This window comes from Neovison vison, chromosome 12, assembly GCF_020171115.1.
Source record: "Neovison vison isolate M4711 chromosome 12, ASM_NN_V1, whole genome shotgun sequence".
Classification (NCBI taxonomy): Eukaryota; Metazoa; Chordata; class Mammalia; order Carnivora; family Mustelidae; genus Neogale; species Neogale vison.
Genome location: NC_058102.1, coordinates 57,861,820 through 57,881,576, shown reverse-complemented (window position 1 = coordinate 57,881,576; position 19,757 = coordinate 57,861,820). Strand labels below are relative to the sequence as shown.

The 19,757-nt window shown below is 42.0% G+C and overlaps 1 protein-coding gene across 1 annotated transcript in view; it reads left to right on the top strand.

The window, feature by feature from the left end:
• PLBD1 (phospholipase B domain containing 1) overlaps window positions 1-19,757 on the top strand; it is a 53,345-nt gene that overhangs the window by 29,320 nt on the left and 4,268 nt on the right. Inside the window, exons 7-8 of the mRNA XM_044227933.1 lie at window positions 16,412-16,612; window positions 16,719-16,859. Of these exons, the coding sequence (XP_044083868.1) occupies window positions 16,412-16,612; window positions 16,719-16,859 (342 nt within the window). The remainder of the gene's footprint in view (window positions 1-16,411; window positions 16,613-16,718; window positions 16,860-19,757) is intronic.

Genomic DNA, 19,757 nt, shown 5'->3' with positions numbered 1-19,757 from the left:
GCTTGTTTGTTGCTGGTGTTGGTGGAGGAGTGACAGGGGTGGGAATGTGGTATCAAGATCTGGAGGTTGTTCATGATATGAGCAAGGGTATTAAGAATTACTGAGTCAGAACAGAAATATCAAGTCATGAAATATTTATGACTTTGCTGAAACACGTATTAAAGATGACATAACTGGGATGGTATAGACACCATTATTCTAAAGATACAAATAACTCTGGAGATTTCCAATGCCCCTATCCATACTTTTATAATACATCATGACCCCCCCACTCCTGCCCAATTCTGTAGAAGTGACCACCAAGATGATTGCCCTGAAAAACACTAAAGCTTCAAGACACAAAGACATTTTTTTTTGTTTTGATGTCATCAAAAAGGAAAACGGTAGAACTTGGACAGCTATAAACTGTTCCTCCATGTATGAAATCCAACGTAAAACTTTACTTTGGCGGGCCTTGGCTTTTCCTCATCTGTAGAATGAGACTAATATAAAGGCTGACTTCATAAAGTTGTAAACATTATGTAATTAATTTATTTGTTTGCGATTTCCTATGAAATTTCATGTCAGGCAAAATATTTATGATGGGAAACAAGACAGATGCTGTCCCTATTCTATCAAAATTTGTATTCTGATAGAAGAGACAAATAAAAAAGCAGTGATTAAAGTGTGATTTGTGTAATAATAGAGAAGACTAGTTTGGGGATGTTGGGATAGCTTCCAAGAGAAAGTAAAATTTAAGTTGAGGTGCAAAAACAGGTATAAATTAGCCAGCAAATGAGGACAGTGGGGCGATAAAATGTTCCCTGTGGGCCAAGCAGCATGTGTGAAGGCTTGTAGGCAAGAAAAAAATATGTGGAGAAGGCCACAAAGACAGAATGGAGGACAGTGAAGACCATTCAAGTGACAAGTGGTAGACGTGACATTAACATATTTGCATTTTAGAATTATCTGGCCCACAGAGGAGGAGAACGAGAGAGGTTGCCAGGAGACTATTTAGAAGCCTGAGGCAATAAATAATCCAGGTACCTCAAGACATATAATGTTTTGTAGATGGTCAGTCAGGATGTGGATGGAAGACTGAGCTCCATCTTCAAGAAAAGAACAATATCAACAATGACTGCTGAATTACTTCATCAATTCAGGAATTTCTATGAGCTCCCGTTATCCTAGCCAGAATTCTTGAGAGATGATGACCTAATGGCAGTTGTCAGAAGAGCACTCCCAAAATCGTAGTCCAGCACAGGAGACTAGAAGAAACGGTAGTAATCCAGCACACTCGGACTTACTTAAGTCAATCTCATGCTCTGTGTTCACCAGAGCCCCAGGTGTTGACTCCCTAAAAGTGAGGTGGTTATGTCAAGGAAACAAATTAATATAATAATTCTCATCTTAATCTAGAAAAGGTATGGTGACTTGGTAGTTTCATAGTTTCTATCTTTTCCAGACTGTTTTTTGTTTTTTTTTTAAATAAACTGAGTAGGACTTTCCTTTACCCTTGGGGAAATGATTTCACCGGAAGATCCTAATATGAAATGTCCTGAGAAAGTCAGAAGGAGACCACAAGTCAGCCGGATGCTAATAAACCTCGGGACTGTCCTCGGGCTCAGGGGAGTGATGTTCCAGTTTTGAAGTGCCTTCCTCAAAATTTCCGAAGTGCCCCCTCCAGTGCCTGGAGACCAGCCAGGTTGGCAGTCCTGGGGCACCCTGGAGCCGGCCTGCATCCCATGTGTCTTATTGAGTGGGCACCTGGGTAGCTTAGTCAGTTAAGTGTCCAAGTCTTGATCTCAACTCAGGTCTTGATCTCAGGGTCTTGAGTTCAAGTCCTACGTTGGAGCCTACTGGAAAAAAAAAATCGTCCCCACCCCCCATGTATGTCTAATTTAGGAAGCACTTTTACAGAAATTTTCAAAATAACCTTCTAGTGCCCAGGACTAGCCATAATAGCAGAGCCATCCAAGTGGGGCTGGGCTTAGACAGGAGCCCAGGTGGCTCCTGGTCTCCGGACATTGCTCTTCTGATAGCTCTTCCCCTCCACCCTTATCTGTACATTCAACAAGATGTTGCTTGTCAACATGGGGGGCGCTGGGACTCAAGCCAATCTGAGGTCCTACTGAGCTGATAGATCTTTTCTGCTGGCATCACAGTGTGTTTGCCCCATGACTGAGTGGATAGAATGTTGGTGACAGGATGATTTGAGGTGGCCCTCGTGTCAGACACAACGTGTGATCAGGGCTCCAGGCTACCGAAGGTCGCTCTTACTTCGGGCTACAGCATGTGTGTGGACCTGCCTCCCTTCAACAGCCCTGGAAGTTGGCAGAGGAGGCAACAAGGGAATTTACTGTGGTGTCCCGCGCTGGCCCTCAGGTGGTCACCTCACCCCTGTAGCCTCTGTACCATGTGCTCCGCAGTCCTCTGCGGAGGGCTAGGCCTGGCTCTCACAAAGGCTTTGGAGAACCTCACTCCACGGCACAGAGACCTTTGCCACAGATCTCATGCCCCCATGAGGTAACTTCCTACACTCTGAGGCCGGTCTTTAGCCAAACAGATACACCTTGTGAGACAGGGGCTGCCCTTCTGGCTCTGCCCACAGGCTTCTCACCTGTCCCGCCTGTAGGTGGGGGTGTGTGGACAGTAGGGTAGCATCAGTGCAGGAGGAAATCACATTCTAGGAATGCAATGGTTACAGTATACAGGAGTCTAAGGGAAGACGGACACAGAAGGAAAACGTGTTGACATACGTTTGTGCTATAAAATTCTGAATGGCAGAAACAAATTGTCATTCCCATTTTTCTTAATCTTCTGGGTAAGGTTTGCATCTGGAGTCGTCGTTAACAAGAGCAGTAATGATTTTTTGAGGGAGTTCTTAGTGTTCGACAGCAACATGACAGACTGCAGAGCGGCAGGGTCAGTAAGTAAACGGTGTTAGGGAGCGGCGCAGACAAAGAAATCTACGTTGTTTGAGTACAGACAGGTTACAGAGAGGCCTGGCTTTATGAATAATAACAATATTGCCACGTTTTCCTCGTGACAGGTGACACATAATTATTCAGGAACAATGCACTTAATAAGGAATGTACAGAGATGGTACCCAGACTCTTTAAAGAATCTTCATATGCCCCAGTTGGAGGATAGATACCTATTATTCTAAATCTTCATTTATAAGTCCCTATACCTCGTAAGGGCCTGTGAATTTTTCAGTTTGCCTCTTCATCGAATTGTTTATATAGGCAGGAGCCCTGCAAAAAATAAGTAGTGTGGGGCTCTGAAAATTCTAAAGAAGGTAGCCCTGGATAACCTTGTTCTGGAAGCATCCCTTCGGTTTTGAATTGCCATGGTCTGTTGTACTGAACAACTGAGGAAGGTAAAAGACAGACGTGAGCCCTCTGGCAGGGCACAGCCACCTGCTGATTCTGGCCCCCACAGTCACGAACCAAGACAGTAAGACAGAGAGAGAAATCCCACAGGGAATGGCATCACTACAAAGGTAGCTAATACCACTGTATGAAGACCTCATTGCAAAGGGTTACTGATTTTGATTACATTGAAACCTTAAATCAGTTCAAAGTAAATCGACATGTCGATAATACTGAGTCTTTCCATCCACAAATATTGTATCTGTTTACATAGGTCTTCATTAACTTGTGCAGTGCTTTGCAGTTTTTCATTGTAAGGGTCTTATATACCTTTAGCATTTTGATATAAAAATAATGTTTGATGCTACTGTAATCAGAATTGATATTTTCTTCCTTTTCAAGTGATTCTTTGCTTTTATAGTTCAGCTATTGCTACTCCAAAAACTAGAGGCTTGAGATCAAAACAGTCATTTAGTATCTCATGGCTTTTATGGAGACCAGGAATTTAGATTAGGGCACAGTGAGGATGGTTTGTCTCTACTTCTCTGTGTCTGGGTCTTTAGCTGAAGACTCAAGGGCTGAGGGGCTGAAAGCTATGATAGCTTAATTGAAGCCAGAGGATTCACTTCCAAGGTCACTCACTTACGTGGTTGGCAAGATGGTGCCGGCAAGTTGGTTCCCCTCTCCTTGAACCTCTCCACAGGACTGCTCAGGTAACCTCATGACAAGGTGTGTGGCTCCCTGCAGACCAAGTGATCCAAAAGAACAAGGCAAAAGTAGCAATGCCTATTATGACCTAATCTCAGAAGTCACACATTGTCACTTCCACCACATTCTATTCATTGGAAGCACATTATTGTGATCAGAGCACAAAGGAAAGGAAATTCAAATCTATCTTTTAAAGAGAAGAACAGCAAAGAATACATGAAAAATTCTGTACTGTGAAAAAACCATCACAGTACAGAAATACAGTTTTTTAAAAAATATTTACTGTGTATCCTGGGACTTTTCTAAATTCACTTGTCAGTTCTAACAGCTTTTTTGTAGATTTGTTGGGATGTTTCTCTATACATAATCATGCCATCTCTGCGTAAAGACAGTTTTACTGCTTCCTTCCCTTGTATTTCTTTGTTTTCTTGCATGATTGCACTGATAAGACCTCCAACACAGTGCTGACTGGAAGTGGCATGAAAATCCTTTGCTATTTCTGAGCTTAAGGGAGAAGTATTCAATGTTTCACTATAAAGTATGATGTTTGTTGTAGGTGTTTGGAGTTACCCTTTATAAGTTTAAAGAAGATCCCCTCCCTTCCTATTTTGTTTAATGTTTTGGTTTAACATTTTCGTGAAATTCTCAGCTTCTTAAAAGAATCATGTGATTTTTCTCCTTTATTAATATGGTGAGTTCCATGGGTTGACTTTCAGATGTGAAACCAATTTGATATTCCTGGGATTATCCCCATTTAGTCATATTATTCTTCTTATTTATTTTTTATTCAACTTACTAATATTTGGTTAAGAATGTTTTCATTTATATTCATGAGAGATATTGGTCGGTGGTTTCTTGTAAGTTTTGGTGTCTTGGTATACCTGTCCTCATAATCTGAGTTTAGAATTTTTTTTTTCTTCTATGTTTTCTGAAAGTGTTTGTGTAGGACTAGCAATATATTTTTCCCTTAAATGTTTAATAGAATTCATCAACTGAGCCTTTTAGGCATGGGCTTTTTGTTGGAAAGTTTTTAACTATGAACTCAATTTCTTTCATTGATAACAGGACTATTCAGGTTTTCTAATTGGTCTTGAGCCAGTTTTAAAAATTTGTCTTTCAAAGAGTTTTCATTTCTTTGATGTTATCATGTTTATTGACATAAAGCTATTTATAGTATTTTCTGTGAGCCTTTTAATATCTGTCTGTAGGATCCCTAGTTAAGTCCCTTTAATCATTCATGATACTATATCTTCTTTTTTGTTATTCACTCTAGCCTGAGATGTGTCAATTTAACTGATATTTTCCAATAGCCAGATGTTATTTTCATTGACTTGTTTCCTATTATTTGTTCATTTTCCTCCTCATCGATTTCCATTCTTATTTTTATCATTTTCTCCCTTTGTGCAATCAACTTTTTTTTTTCCCTAACTTCTTGAGGTAGAACCCCAGGTAATTTATCTTTCTTGTTTTCTACTATATGAAAATAAAACTATAAAACTTACTTCGAAGCACTCCTTTTCAGTGCATCTGACACATTTGGTGTGTTTTGTTTTCATTTTCATTCAGTTTAGAATATTTTATGATGTCTTACGTGATAATTTCTTTAATTCATGACTCACTTGGATATGTATTGTTTAATCTCCAAAAATTTGAAGACTTTCCAGATCTCTCTCTCTCTCTTTTTTTTTTTTTTTTAATTCAATTCTGTTATGAGTAAGCTGTATTTCCTTTGAGCTTTCCTGGTACCCAAAGCATAATTTCTTCAGAGCCCATATTCATATTCTGTATTCATTTACTCCACATTCACCCTGTGCGCCCAGAGCCAGCACATAAGCCTTGCAATGACTGTTACCATTAAATAAATATTTATGGAAGCAAAGAAGGAAGAAAGAGGGAAAGAAAGGAAAGAAAAAAAGAGAACGGGAATTAAAAAGAGGGACACAAATTTTAGGATTATTTGCTCCAGCTCTTTGAAGAATGCCGGTGGAATTTTGATCGGAATGGCATTAAAAGTATAGATTGCTCTAGGCAGTATAGACATTTTAAAAATGTTTATTCTTCCGATCCAAGAGCATGGAATGGTCTTCCATCTATTTGTGTCTTCTTCAATTTCTTTCATGAGTGTTCTGTAGTTCCTCAAGTACAGATCCTTTACCTCTTTAGTTAGGTTTATTCCCAGGTATCTTATGGTTCTTGGTGCTATAGTAAATGGAATTGATTCTCTAATTTCCCTTTCTGTATTTTCATTGTTAGTGTATAAGAAAGCCACTGATTTCTGCACATTGACTTTGTATCCTGCCACGTTGCTGAATTGCTGTATGAGTTCTAGTAGTTTGGGGGTGGAGCCTTTTGGGTTTTCCATATAAAGAATCATGTCATCTGCGAAGAGAGAGAGTTTGACTTCTTCATTACCAATTTGGATACCTTTTATTTCTCTCTGTTGTCTGATTGCTGTTGCTAGGACTTCTAATACTATGTCGAACAAGAGTGGTGAAAGTGGGCATCCTTTTCTTGTTCCTGATCTCAATGGGAAAGCTGCAAGCTTTTTCCCATTGAGGATGATATTTGCTGTGAGTCTTTCATAGATAGATTTGATGAGGTTCAGGAATGTTCCCTCTATCCCTATACTTTGAAGCGTTTTAATCAGGAACGGATGTTGGATTTTGTCAAATGCTTTTTCTGCATCAATTGAGAGGACCATGTGGTTCTTCTCTCTTCTCATATTAATTTGTTGTATCACATTGATTGATTTGTGAATGTTGAACCATCCTTGTAGCCCAGGGATGAATCCCACCTGATCATGGTGGATAATCTTTTTAATGTGCTGTTGGATCCTGTTGGCTAGGATCTTATTGAGAATCTTAGCATCCATATTCATCAGTGATATTGGTCTGAAATTCTCCTTTTTGGTAGGGTCCTTGCCTGGTTGAGATATCACCTTACACCAGTTAGAATGGCCAAAATTAACAAAACAGGAAAACAACATGTGTTGGAGAGGATGTGGAGAAAGGGGAACCCTCTTACACTGTTGGTGGGAATGCAGGTTGGTGCAGCCTCTTTGGAGAACAGTGTGGAGATTCCTCAAGAAATTAAAAATAGAGCTTCCCTATGACCCTGCAATTGCACTCCTGGGTATTTACCCCAAAGACACAGATGTCGTGAAAAGAAGGGCCATCTGTATCCCAATGTTTATAGCAGCAATGGCCACAGTCGCCAAACTATGGAAGGAACCAAGATGCCCTTCAATGGACGAATGGATAAGGAAGATGTGGTCCATATACACTATGGAGTATTATGCCTCCATCAGAAAGGATGAATACCCAACTTTTGTAGCAACATGGACGGGACTGGAAGAGATTATGCTGAGTGAAATAAGTCAAGCAGAGAGAGTCAATTATCATATGGTTTCACTTATTTGTGGAGCATAACAAATAGCATGGAGGACAAGGGGCGTTAGAGAGGAGTAGGGAATTTGGGTAAATTGGAAGGGGAGGTGAACCATGGAGACTATGGACTCTGAAAAACAGTCTGAGGGGTTTGAAGTGGCGGGGGGGTGGGAGGTTGGGGTACCAGGTGGTGGGTATTATAGAGGGCACGGCTTGCATGGAGCACTGGGTGTGGTGAAAAAATAATGAATAATGTTTTTCTGAAAATAAATAAATTGGAAAAAAAAAAAAGAGGGACACAGATAATGGGTGGCACACCCCTGTGTGGCCATGGCGGGAACTGCAAGGGGGAGAGAGGGGTAAACAAAATAATTGTTCTCTCTATACTCCATACCGCTCTCTCTCTTACAGCTTTGATTTGAGAACAGGAATCCAAGATGTTCAGGAATTATTATTGAGACATTTCAGATGCAGTCCTGTGTGTTCAGCGCAGACGTTGGAGCTTGAATCTCCTCCTCTGTAGCCTCCTTGATTACAAATGACTTGAATTGAACCCAACTAGTTTTAGTGGATTTCGGCAGCACTCAAGTTTTATTTATTTTTTTTTTTAAAGATTTTTTTAAATTTATTTGACAGAGAGAGATCACAAGCAGGCAGAGAGGCAGGCAGAGAGAGAGGAGGAAGCAGGCTCGCTGCGGAGCAGAGAGCCGGATGCGGGGCTCGATCCCAGGACCCTGGGATCATGACCTGAGCTGAAGGCAGCGGCTTAACCCACTGAGCCACCCAGGCGCCCCAGCACTCAAGTTTTAAATAAATTGCTATAAACTTGTTTGTGCTCAACTTGTTACTGAAATTAAAAAAAAAAAAATAGCATTTGTTTATTTCCTACTTATGTGCCTTCCCCTGTAACTGACACTAGGCTAAACATTTCGTGTGTGGGATGTCATTTAATTTTCACGAAAACCTCACAAGGAGGGTATTGTATTTGTATTTTCAAAAAAAAAAAAAAGGGGGGTTCAGAAAAGTTAAATAACATGCTCAAAATCACTAGACTCGGGTTGGGGATTGAGTTCAAACACTATCTGACTATAACTATCCCTTGTTGTTTGTTGTTTCAGAACTGGTTCAGTTTGCTTTTAAGTCAAAGGGTTAAAACTGAAAAAAGAGCCCTGAGCTCAAAGACCCTCCCAGGCATGCCAGAGGGTGGAGCTCTTGCAGGGGGAACAAAGCTATTCAAAGTGTTTCAACCCAGGATTCCAGTAACAATGATTTCCAAGAGGCTGAGACTTCACGCTTAATTTTCTGTAAGTGAGGTTCTCTGGAATGCACTTAGGGTGTCTCATCAAGCCTGTGGGGGGCCCCCCTCCTTTGCATAATATCCAGGCATTCCCTCACCTCCCTAAACACACGTTTACACACCCCTTCGACCTAAAGGTTCCCAGGGGAGCTTGCTAAAAATGCCAATTCCAAAGTGTGTCCATAGACATTCTTATTCAGTTGGTCTGGGCTGGAGCATTTGTAGCAAACATACCAGCAGGTGATTCTAACACAGGGGATCCAAACCCATCCACTAAGACCCTGGCAGTTCTATAATGGTCTGTAGCAACGACTTGGCTCAACTTTTTCTCATAAGAAGTTCAAATCCTTGAAAGTAGATACACAGGAAGAAAGAAGAAAGAGGGGTGCCTGGGTTTCTCAGTGGGTTAAAGCTTCTGCCTTTGGCTCAGGTCATGATCCCAGGGTCCTGGGATCAAGCCCCTATCGGGCTCTCTGCTCCGCAGGGAGCCTGCTTCTTCCGCTCTCTCTGCCTGCCTCTCTGCCTCCTTGTGATCTCTGTCTGTCAAATAAATAAATAAAATCTTAAAAAGAAAAGAAAAGAAAGAAGAAAGAGTCTCAGAGCTCCAAGAAAATGTAGTTGCCTCCCTCATAATCCATAATGCTATTACCTTCATAAGTCACAAAATTGCCTACCTTGTGTACTATAATTACTTGGACTAATTCCGTATTAGCTCTTTTATCTCACATACTTCCATCGTCAGGCTGAAATAGTCTGCGAGTTAATACATGCCAAGATTTATGTCTTCTGCCTCTTAAAAAGTAGAACCAAGGGAAGAAAAGAAATGGAAGTAGAACAAGGACACCTGTTTCGAAGGATTGTAGAGAGATCTTACAACGCTTCATTTCTGTTTTCTTTTTTTTTTTTTTTTAAGATTTTATTTGTTTATTTGTCAGAGAGAGAGAGGAGCGAGAGTGAGCACAGGCAGACAGAGTGGCAGCAGAGGCAGAGGGAGAAGCAGGCTCCCTGCCAAGCAAGGAGCCCGACGTGGGACTCGATCCCAGGACGCTGGGATCATGACCTGAGCCAAAGGCAGCTGCTTAACCAACTGAGTCACCCAGGCGTCCCTCATTTCTATTTTCTAAAGCACCGTTTTTTTTGTTCTCTGCCCCATCCTGGGACACCGATGCCTTCCTTTTCCCAGGCCACACCTCTCTCTGCCCCCACCCCTGGCTCAGGAAATTTCCTTCTTCTATCTTAGACATCTAACCTTACTTTCCATACTTGTCGTAAGGTGATTCCCCCCGCCCGCTCCACCCTGTTTAAACCTGCACCTCCCCATGACTCACCCTCTTTTTCATTTTCTACTGTGTTTGCCCCATTGCGCGTGTCAAGTGTTGTCACCATCTGCAAGACGACACACCTGTTCCCACATTTTTCAGGCGTGGGGTATCGTGGAAAAGGCCTGTGCTCAGGGTCAGTCTTAGATTTATTCCTGAAAGTGATGTTTATTCGCTTTAAATAGCTGAGTAATTTTTTTAAAAAAATAGCTCATCGAAGTGCGTTGTTTGCGAAGACCCGATGATGGCGTCCATCCTTCCAAAGCAAGGCATTTGATGTATGTGTGGGTGGTGAGTCACCACTATCCTCTCTTTCTTCCTTAGATTTCACACTTACTTACTGAGCACCTAGTAGGTGTCAAATCCTCCTCTTGATGCTGGAGTGAACAAGACAGAAAAAGGTCCTGCCCTCATGGATCTTACATGACTTGGGATAGATGGAAAAGAAAACAGGAAACAAATTAATATAAAATAAATAAGATGATAATTTGTTATTGAAGAAGGACAGATTTCGTTCTGATGTGGATGATAACAGAATGTTGATGAAAGACAATGCCGACTTCTCGGCGGTCACCCTAAATAGTCTTTGCGAGACCTGCGCATTCGCCTACGGGGACCATGGCAAGACACTCTGTCTCCACAGTATGGGCTCCTGTGCCTAAACACACCATAGTAAGAATCCTCCACGGATCACAGTCCTACTGCAGGATTAGGCAGAAATGGGCTCAATAAATTCTTTCTTGACTGAAGAATAATCACTGGAAGGAGAAGTGGAGATGGATTGCGAACAGTTAGAATCTTGGCGGGAAGACAAGCAAATAAGTGCCGCTCTGGAACGTGGGAAGACGTGAGTCCCTTGTTGAGCAGGCAGAATGAATGGCTGTAGGATTTTGTATCCTGGGATAATGGGGAGCCCCACAGGCCACCCTTAGTAAGAGTGAGGAAGGAGAAGAGCCGTCCTTTGCAGGCAGCGGCCGTAGAGTGGGGGTTCTGGTGGAGGCTCTAAGGGGTTCGGCGGGGCTGGCGGATGCTGAGGGGCCCGTCGGGGCATGAGCCTCTTCGAAAAGCTCCTGAGGGAATTCTGATATAGTCTCTGAACTGGGAATTACTGCACAGAGCTTGGGATATCCTCTGTGTGTGATACACCCTTACTGGCTGGTTGCCACACTGGTTTAGAGAAGGCAGACAGCCTGGTCCAGGCTGGTGCTCTCCATGGGGCAGAGAAGTGACACGTCTCTCTTCAGTAGTGGGAAGAAGCTAAGCAGAAAGGCTGAGAGTATGGTACAAAGTTACCGTGCGTTCCTTTGCTACGAAAGGAAGGCAAGAGAGTTCCCCAAGTGTCATACCCACCGGTGTTAAATGGCATTCAGACCTTTCAAAACAAAGTATGTGGTATAATTCGATTATTATGATGATGATGATGTCAGTTTGCTTTTTCTCTATAAAAATAACCTCCAAAACTTTGTGGCTAGAAACAATATGTAATTCCTATCGCTTTTGAGTCCACAGGCCAACTAAGTGGCTCTCTCTGGACACCTCAGCTGCTCAGGTTCACGCATCCGTGGTTGTCTGTGGAGTGGGTGTGCCGCTCTGCTGACGTTCGAGGAACTTCCTCACACATTTAGGGGTTCGCAGCCTAGAGCTTGACCTTGGCTGGGATGGTTGGTCCTTCTCCATGTGGCTTCTCACCGAGAGACCAGGCTCAGGTAGGCTTCTTTACAGGACAATACCAAGGTTCCAGGAGAGGAAGCAGAAGGGTGCAAGTTTTCTAGAGGCCTAGCCTCAAAATCGGCCCATTTTGTTAGCTGAAGCAAGTTCCAAATCCAGCCCTGACGGAGGAGACAGGAAATGGGCGTCTTTTGATAGGAGATGCTGCAAGGTCACACAGCAGAGAATATGGAGGGCCGGCATGTGCGTGAAGACATAGCACAGCTAGCTATTTTTCTGAACATGATCCATACTCCTGGCACTGAGTTGTGTGTTATCTATGCTCTTGGTCAACACTGGTTCTACTCTTTAGGGAAAAGAATGAAGGTGTTGGGTTTTCCGAGCTTTACCGCTGCTAATTAATGCAATACGGAAATGGGCGTGGTTTAAATGCACCTGACAGGTTAACAAGGCTACATTTTTTTCTGGGTTGTACTAAGCAATAGGTCTAAATGACATCAGAGGGTAGTGGTCTCTGTTTATTTTTGTGATTCAAGTGATTTTTTTTTTTTAAGATTTTATTTTTATTTATTTAACAGACAGAGATTACAAGTAGGCAGAGAGGCAGGCAGAGAGAGAGAGAAGAGGAAGCAGGCTCCCTGCGGAGCAGACAGCCCGATGCGGGGCTCGATCCCAGGACCCTGGGATTATGACCTGAGCCGAAGGCAGAGGCTTTAACCCACTGAGCCACCCAGGCGCCCCTGATTCAAGTGATTTAAGTCTCGAGATTTATTAACTGTCAGGGTTCCTTTTTATTTCTTAATTAAATTCAGCAGTGAACAAACTATGAAATGTGATTTGCAGGTTGGCTTTCATATTTGAGTTTTTCACTTCCTCCTGATCTAGAATTGTCTGCCTTTCAAAGCTGCTAATGACAGATAAAAACAAGAATATAATTCAACCCTGGCAAAGAACATTTCTCTTGTAATGTTTCATGACTTTGTCCCCACTCGGCCTTTTCCTTTTTATTTCATCTTAAACTCTAAACTATAGAATTAACCGTCTTGACTGGAGTCGTTCTGCAAGCCAATTCATTCTCTTTGTTCCAGAACTCTGGGTGGCCTACATTTTTCCATTTGTAATAAACAGTCTTGCTCTTGGGCGAACCACTGCTTCTTACCTGTTGGCCGTAGTCACTCACACATATTAAAGAACGCTGCCCTCTTGTGTTCATGGAGAGTGAATTAGCAAGTTTATTATGCCAGAAATGTGACATTCCAGTCCACGGAGATCGTCTACCAGGGAGCTTGCCCAGGGCCGCCAAGTATGGTTGTACAGATTGAACACTGCAAAATGAGCCCAGCCCAAGAGGTGAATGAATGGTCATTGAAATCCATCCCACACTGCTTGTGAAGCCATGCATCCAATGTCCAGGCTATGTCTTCCAAAGCAGATGCTCTTGAAAATTTCATTCAAGGGCACCATCCACTCATCAATCCTTATCCCACCTGGAATGTGCAAGCTTCTGTCATTTATACAGACTTCTAATAGGCCAGTGACAGCCTTGGGGAAGTTCATTATGAGTTGGTTGGACACTGCCCTCATCAGGTTAATTTCCCACTCAGAAATTTCCAGAAATTAAAAATATACCATTAGCGCTGAATGACATCACTTAGTCCCAGGTTATCAGAGGAAGGGAATAAGGAACAGAGAGATAAAATAAGAAGGGCCAGATTTGCTCTTTGCAATGCGGAGAATTCAAATGCTGGATTTCGGACTCCCACTGCAGCTCTGAGGTCTTATCTTTAGCGTGGGGTGATCCCATTATCTGATTGCGCCCTACCTATCCCTACTAGGCCTAAAGGAGATGCACAGTAGTTTGTTCACTGAATGAATAAATGAATGACTGTCCAACTATATATTTTTTTTAATTTTAATTCTAGTGTTAACATTAAGTGTTATATTAGTTTCAGGTGTACAGTATGGTGATTCAACAATTCAATGCATTACTCAGTGTTCATCACAAGGAAAGAATTCTCATCACCTCTTTTACCCATGCCCCCCCCCCACACCTCCCCTCTGGTAACCATCTGTTTGTTCTCTATAACTAAGAGTCTGGTTTTTTGTTTATTTTTTCTTTGTTCATTTGTTCTGTTTCTTAAATTTCACATATAAGGGAAATCATATGGTGTTTGTCTTTCTCTAACTTAATTTGGCTTAGCATAATACTCTTTAGCTCTATCCATGTCATTGCAAATGTCAATTTCATTCTTTTTGATGGCTGAGTAATATTCCACTGTGTGCATGCACGTGTGTGTGTGTGTGTGTGTGTACACATATATTATATAGCACCTCTTCTTTGCCATTCTTCTCTCAATGAACACTTGGGATACTTACATACTGGCTATTGTAAATAATGCTGCAATAAACATAGTGGGCATGTATCCCTTCAAATTAGTATTTTCATATTCTTTGGGTAAATATTCTGTAGTGCAATTCTTAGATCATAGGGTAGTTCTATTTTTAACTTTTTGAGGAACCTCCATACTGTCTTCCACAGGGACTACACCAATTTGCATTCCCACCAAGAGTGCACATGGAAGGGTTCCTTTTTGGGGTGACTGGGTAGCTCAGTTGTTAATGGTCAGCCTTTGGCTTAGGTCATGATCCAGGGTCCTGGAATCAAGCCCTGTATCCGGATCCCTGCTCAGCAGGAAGCCTGCTTCCCCCCTACCCCTCCCACTGCTTGTGTTCCCTCTCTTGCTGTCTCTCTCTCTCTCTGTCAAATAAAAATCTTCAAAAAGAAAAAAAAAAAAAGGAAGTGTTCCTTTTTCTCCACATCTTCACTAACACTTGTTTCTTGATTTTTTTTTATTTTACCCATCCTGATTGGTGTGAGGTGGTATCTCCTTGTAGTTTTGATTTGCATTTTCCTGATGATGAGTGATGTTGAGCATGTTTTCATGCATCTGTTGGCCATCTGGATGTCTTCTTTGGCCAACTGTATTTTCTGATGTTTCTTTGCCTTCACCTCCCCAAACTTCCAGCCTCCTATGCCACATCTATTCCAGCTGTACATCTTTATTCATACCTGTTTTCCTCACTGCTCTCTTCTTAGTCAACTTTTTTTTTTTTTTTTTTTTTTTTAATTTTAGAGAGAGCGTATAAGCGTGAGTTTGGGGAGGAGCAGAGGGGGAGGGAGAGGGAAGGAAAAGAATCTCCTGCAGAGTCCGCACTGAGCACAGAGCCCTGCACTGGCTAGATCTCCAACCATGAGATCATGGCCTGAGCCAAAACCAAGTGTCAGTCGCTTAACCGAAGGAGCCCCCAGGTGTCCCCTAGTCAGTTCTTATACAAGCTTCCAGACTCAGTTCCAGGTCTACTTCCTCCATGAAGCTTTCCTCCTCCTGCCTTCATTAAGTCTGAAGAAGGACAGCCATGAAGGCTGAGCACAGGGGTTCACACTTAGTGGAAACAGCACTGGACTGGGTCAAGGACTTGCACCCTAGGCCCAGGTCTGCCAGCAGCTGGCTGTATGGTCCTGGAAAGATGCCCTCACCTCTCTGCGCCTCATCTTGTCCTTCCCAATTATAAAAGCTTCAGATACATTGGTGTTTCTCTGTGTGCGGCTTGCATAGTGCTGGTGAGATGGTATTAGGTGGTTTGTGGGCAAGTAATTTTCACGTGTTAGTAGAAATGTATTTGTTTTAAAGTGTTTTCTGAGGGGAAAAAAAGATAAAAACATTAACCTCACGGTTCCTCGGATATTGTTGTATGTGACAAGTTAAGTATTTAAAGTTTGGAAAGAGTACATTTAAGGAAAAAGAGTAAATAAATTACAAGTGATCAGATATGGCAGAAATGATAAGGTGGTATAAAATGGTGTAAGTTTGGGAAGTACCAAAGGAGCTTTTCACCTTGGCCTCTTCTAACTCTCTCACTGGGTCCTTCTCTGAAGTTTCTTCACCACTGACAATTCGTCCTTCATGACTCGTTACTGATGATAGTATATCCTCTCTCATTGCTAGAGCTGTATGTGATAATACTTTGATTTCTATCACAATCACACAGCATAAAGCACAAAATAGGCCTTTAAAAAAAGACTTGTGGCTTCACTGATTTTTCCCGTATTGCTGCCAACACTTATGAACAGCGTTGCCTGACCCAGAGTGGCAAGATCCTAATTTCAAAACCATGTCTACTTATGTAAATGTAGATGTTTTTCCTTTTTCTAAAAATCCTGTAGACTCATTATGTAAAATTTGGAAAATATAGAAAAGTGGAAAGAGAAGAAAGAACATATCCATAATCTTATTATCCAATAATGAACCCTTTATTTAATCCCCCTCCCTAATTCTAAGTTCTCCTGCAAAATCCTAGTTAGTGAGGATCTATTTCTGTTTATCATTTTGGAAAATTGGAAAGAGCCCTGATTTAATATATTTTTATCGCCCAAATTATAAAATAAAAAAATATCAATAGGGAATCTAGGGTCAGAGGTCCATTGGCACATTTTTATAAGGAGCTGTTAAACAAGCCCTTCAGAGGTGAGCCCAAACCAAGAGAGGCTACCGCAGATCAAGGATCATAATAACTGATACTCTTTGTAAAATGCATTGTGTATGCAAAGCTCTATGCTAATAATGGTGGTTGAATATACCAGCTAGATGTATGCTGATTGTCTGTTTGTCTCTTCTGCAGGGTTTTTGGAGTCTCTGGATGACTTTTACATTCTTAGCAGTGGTTTGATATTGCTACAGACCACAAACAGTGTGTATAATAAAACTCTACTAAAGCTTGTGGTACCACAGTCTCTCCTCGCATGGCAAAGGGTCCGTGTGGCCAATATGATGGCAAATGATGGCAGGCAGTGGGCAGAGATCTTTTCAAACTACAACTCTGGTAAGTGGCCTGGCAGAAGAGCCCTTAGGCATGTATGTATGTTCAGATTTTGAGTTAACCAGTAGAGCCGCACCCAAACCCTACTTCGTGTCTCCCAACATTTCAGGCACCTATAACAACCAATACATGGTCCTGGACTTGAAGAAGGTAAAGCCAAAGTACAGCCTTGACACAGGCACTCTGTACGTTGTGGAGCAAATTCCTACATATGTAGAATATTCTGACCAAACTGAGATTCTACGGAAAGGTACTGTCTTTATGCTTGAAGTCTGGAAGTCCGATCCGTCTGTGAGTGTGTATGCCTGTGTGGTGGGGAATGTGTGGTATGGGGCTCTATGATGGGGAGGGGTGTACAGCAGGGAAGAAGAGATGGGAAAGCCATTGCTGGTTACACTGGGAAAGAACTCCCAGTTTCAGCACAACATGTGAAATCTGCACCCCAGACTCTTACATGACATCGTATAGTTGGGGACAAAGCCAGGCATTTATGGGCTTAGGACTTCTCATCACTCTAATGTTACCTTATCTCCTGGGCTCCTGGGTAAAGCTTTTAGTCTAACTCAGCAAATATTTACAGAAGTGCTTCCTTGGCCCAGGGATTAGAAAAGCATGGCTGCAGGTTATAAATGCCCCAACCTTTAGAAACTCAGTCTAGTGAGGAACCGAGGCACGTAACCAGCCCTTAGAACCCAGAACAGAAAGAGCAGTCATAAAGTCCGGGGTGCCTAGCCCAGAGGTGGGTACGGTCAGTGGGAGGATCAGAGAAGGCGGATCTGAAGGGCAAGACCAGAGCCCTGACATTTGAATCATGGGTTTTAGAGTGACACCACCTTGATTTGAATCTCTGCTCCTCAAAATCTCAGGCAAATGATCTACTACTCTCTCCAAGCCTCACTTTCTCCGTCTGTGAAACACTACATTAGTGGTACAGGTCCACAATCACTTACCTGTAATTTTGAAATCTAAAAAAAAAAATTTTTTTTTTTTCCTAAACTTAGTACCAAAATATGACCTGACCTGACCTTTTGGTAGCAAAACTACCTGTTTGGCAGTTCGGTAGACTTGAACTGTTCAGTCTTTATTTCCTCTCCTGCAGGGACACTGTACATTAGGCTCCAGAGATTCCAATGCCTCTGATTATGAAGTGTTGCCCACAGACACTGCAATGTCATGTGTGATATGCACACCCTACTGCTGTTCTAAGATCTGCAAAACCCTGAGTTCTGAATTATCTGGGCTCCCAAGTTTTTGGATGCGGGAATGTGGACCTTTTCTTTTCCAATTTCGAAGTTGTCTTGAGAGTGAATTGGGATAATTCTTTCTAATTCTTGGGCACACTGCTGACACAAAGCAAGCACTCTTACTTACCTTGCATCGAACACAGTGTTTGGCACACACAACATATGTGCATATTTGTTGAATAAAGGAAGAGTGAAGATGATGTCTGAGTGATGGTTAAATGTCAAAAAAGAGCTCAGCAATTTGACAAGGGGACAAGGTCAAACAAATGGAGGCATGAAAACTGTGTTGTGATTGAGAGACTGTTAGCTTTTGAGACAGCTAGAGGAAGGCCTCTGCAGTGGAAAGTGGTGATGAGTGAAAAATGGCAGTTTTAGAAAAGGGAGGACAGACTGGGAGTCAGAGAGAAGGCAGGGGACTAATTAGGACAGTGCTGTAATAGATCAGCGGATAGATGAGCAGAAGCAGAATCAAGGGAAGAGATGGACCCCCGGAATCAGGGCCTGGTCCGCTCCCAGATCCGCAGAGATTTCATAATGACGCCAACCAAATGCTCATAATACGCAGAAAACAATTCATAAAGATGGAGATTTCGGTTGCCAAGCAGATCAGATACCGCTCAACAGAGAAGTCCACTCATTGGCGGTCACGTAGTTAGGACTGCCATTCAAAACTGAGAAGTCAGCTGTCCGATCTTGACATGGCCTGGCCCATCCAGATCATGAGAGCCCGATAAAATCAGCAGCCTCAAGAGGGAGATGTGTGTTAAAGGGGACAGATTATTCATGGCCTTTTCTTCTTTGGACTGCGATTGATTATGGAATGGCAGACTCAGGTTCTTTGCGATCTTATTCCTAGATTCCATGAAGAAATCTACCCTGAGACAAAAAAAATCTGATGCTGATCTGTCTGTAGTTGTTTTGCTGAAGGTGGGAAGAACAGAGAGTAAAATTCATTGTCCACTGTATACGAGGCACTCTTTTCAGCCTTTTACTTACATTCTCTTGTTTGATCTTCATTAATATACTTCCAGATAAGTTGCACTGTTACCATTTTACTATAAGGAAAGGCTCAGAAAGAAACACGTGATTTGCCCAAATACTTATGCGCTATCACACAGCCATTAAAATCCAAAGACAGGGGCGCCTGGGTGGCTCAGTGGGTTAGAGCCTCTGCCTTTGGTTCAGGTCATGATGCTCAAGCCCTGCATCGGGCTCTCTGCTCAGCAGGGAGCCTGCTTCCCTTCCTCTCTCTCTGCCTGCCTCTCTGCCTACTTGTGATCTCTGTCTGTCAAATAAAATAAAATAGAATAAAATAAAATAAAATAAAATAAAAAGACAGAAATAAAATAAAATAAATAAAAATAAAATAAATAAAATAAAAAGTTAGTTCTGCAGACCTCCTGGAATTGGGAAGGAACTGTGGTATATTGCTGGATGCCTTTTGGTCAGAAAGGAGGCTTTGGACATCTCTGAACCTCTGTTTCGTTCTTTATAAGGAGGGACGATAAGGCTTATATTCATCATTAGGTTGTTGTGACATAAGATAATCTATTTCAAATGCTTTTGTAAATCATGAAGCTTTAGGAAAATGTGAAGAGTAAAGCAGCCATTTTGATTATTCATTTGAGCTGCATTCACATTAAGAGAAGTATAGTAGTTATAACAGTTAATATTCATCTAATGCTTAACAAGTATTAGATGCTATTATAAGCACTCCATCTGCCTGAGCTCGTTTCATGCTCATCATCATCCTTGTAAGATAGGTATTTTCATTGTTCACATTTTATAGCTGAAGAAACTGAAGCGCAGAGAAATTGAATAATTTGTCTAAGGTCACAAACCTAATGAAGGCAGAACCAGGCTTCAGATCCAGGCAGTCTAACCCCTAAGTCTATATATAACCT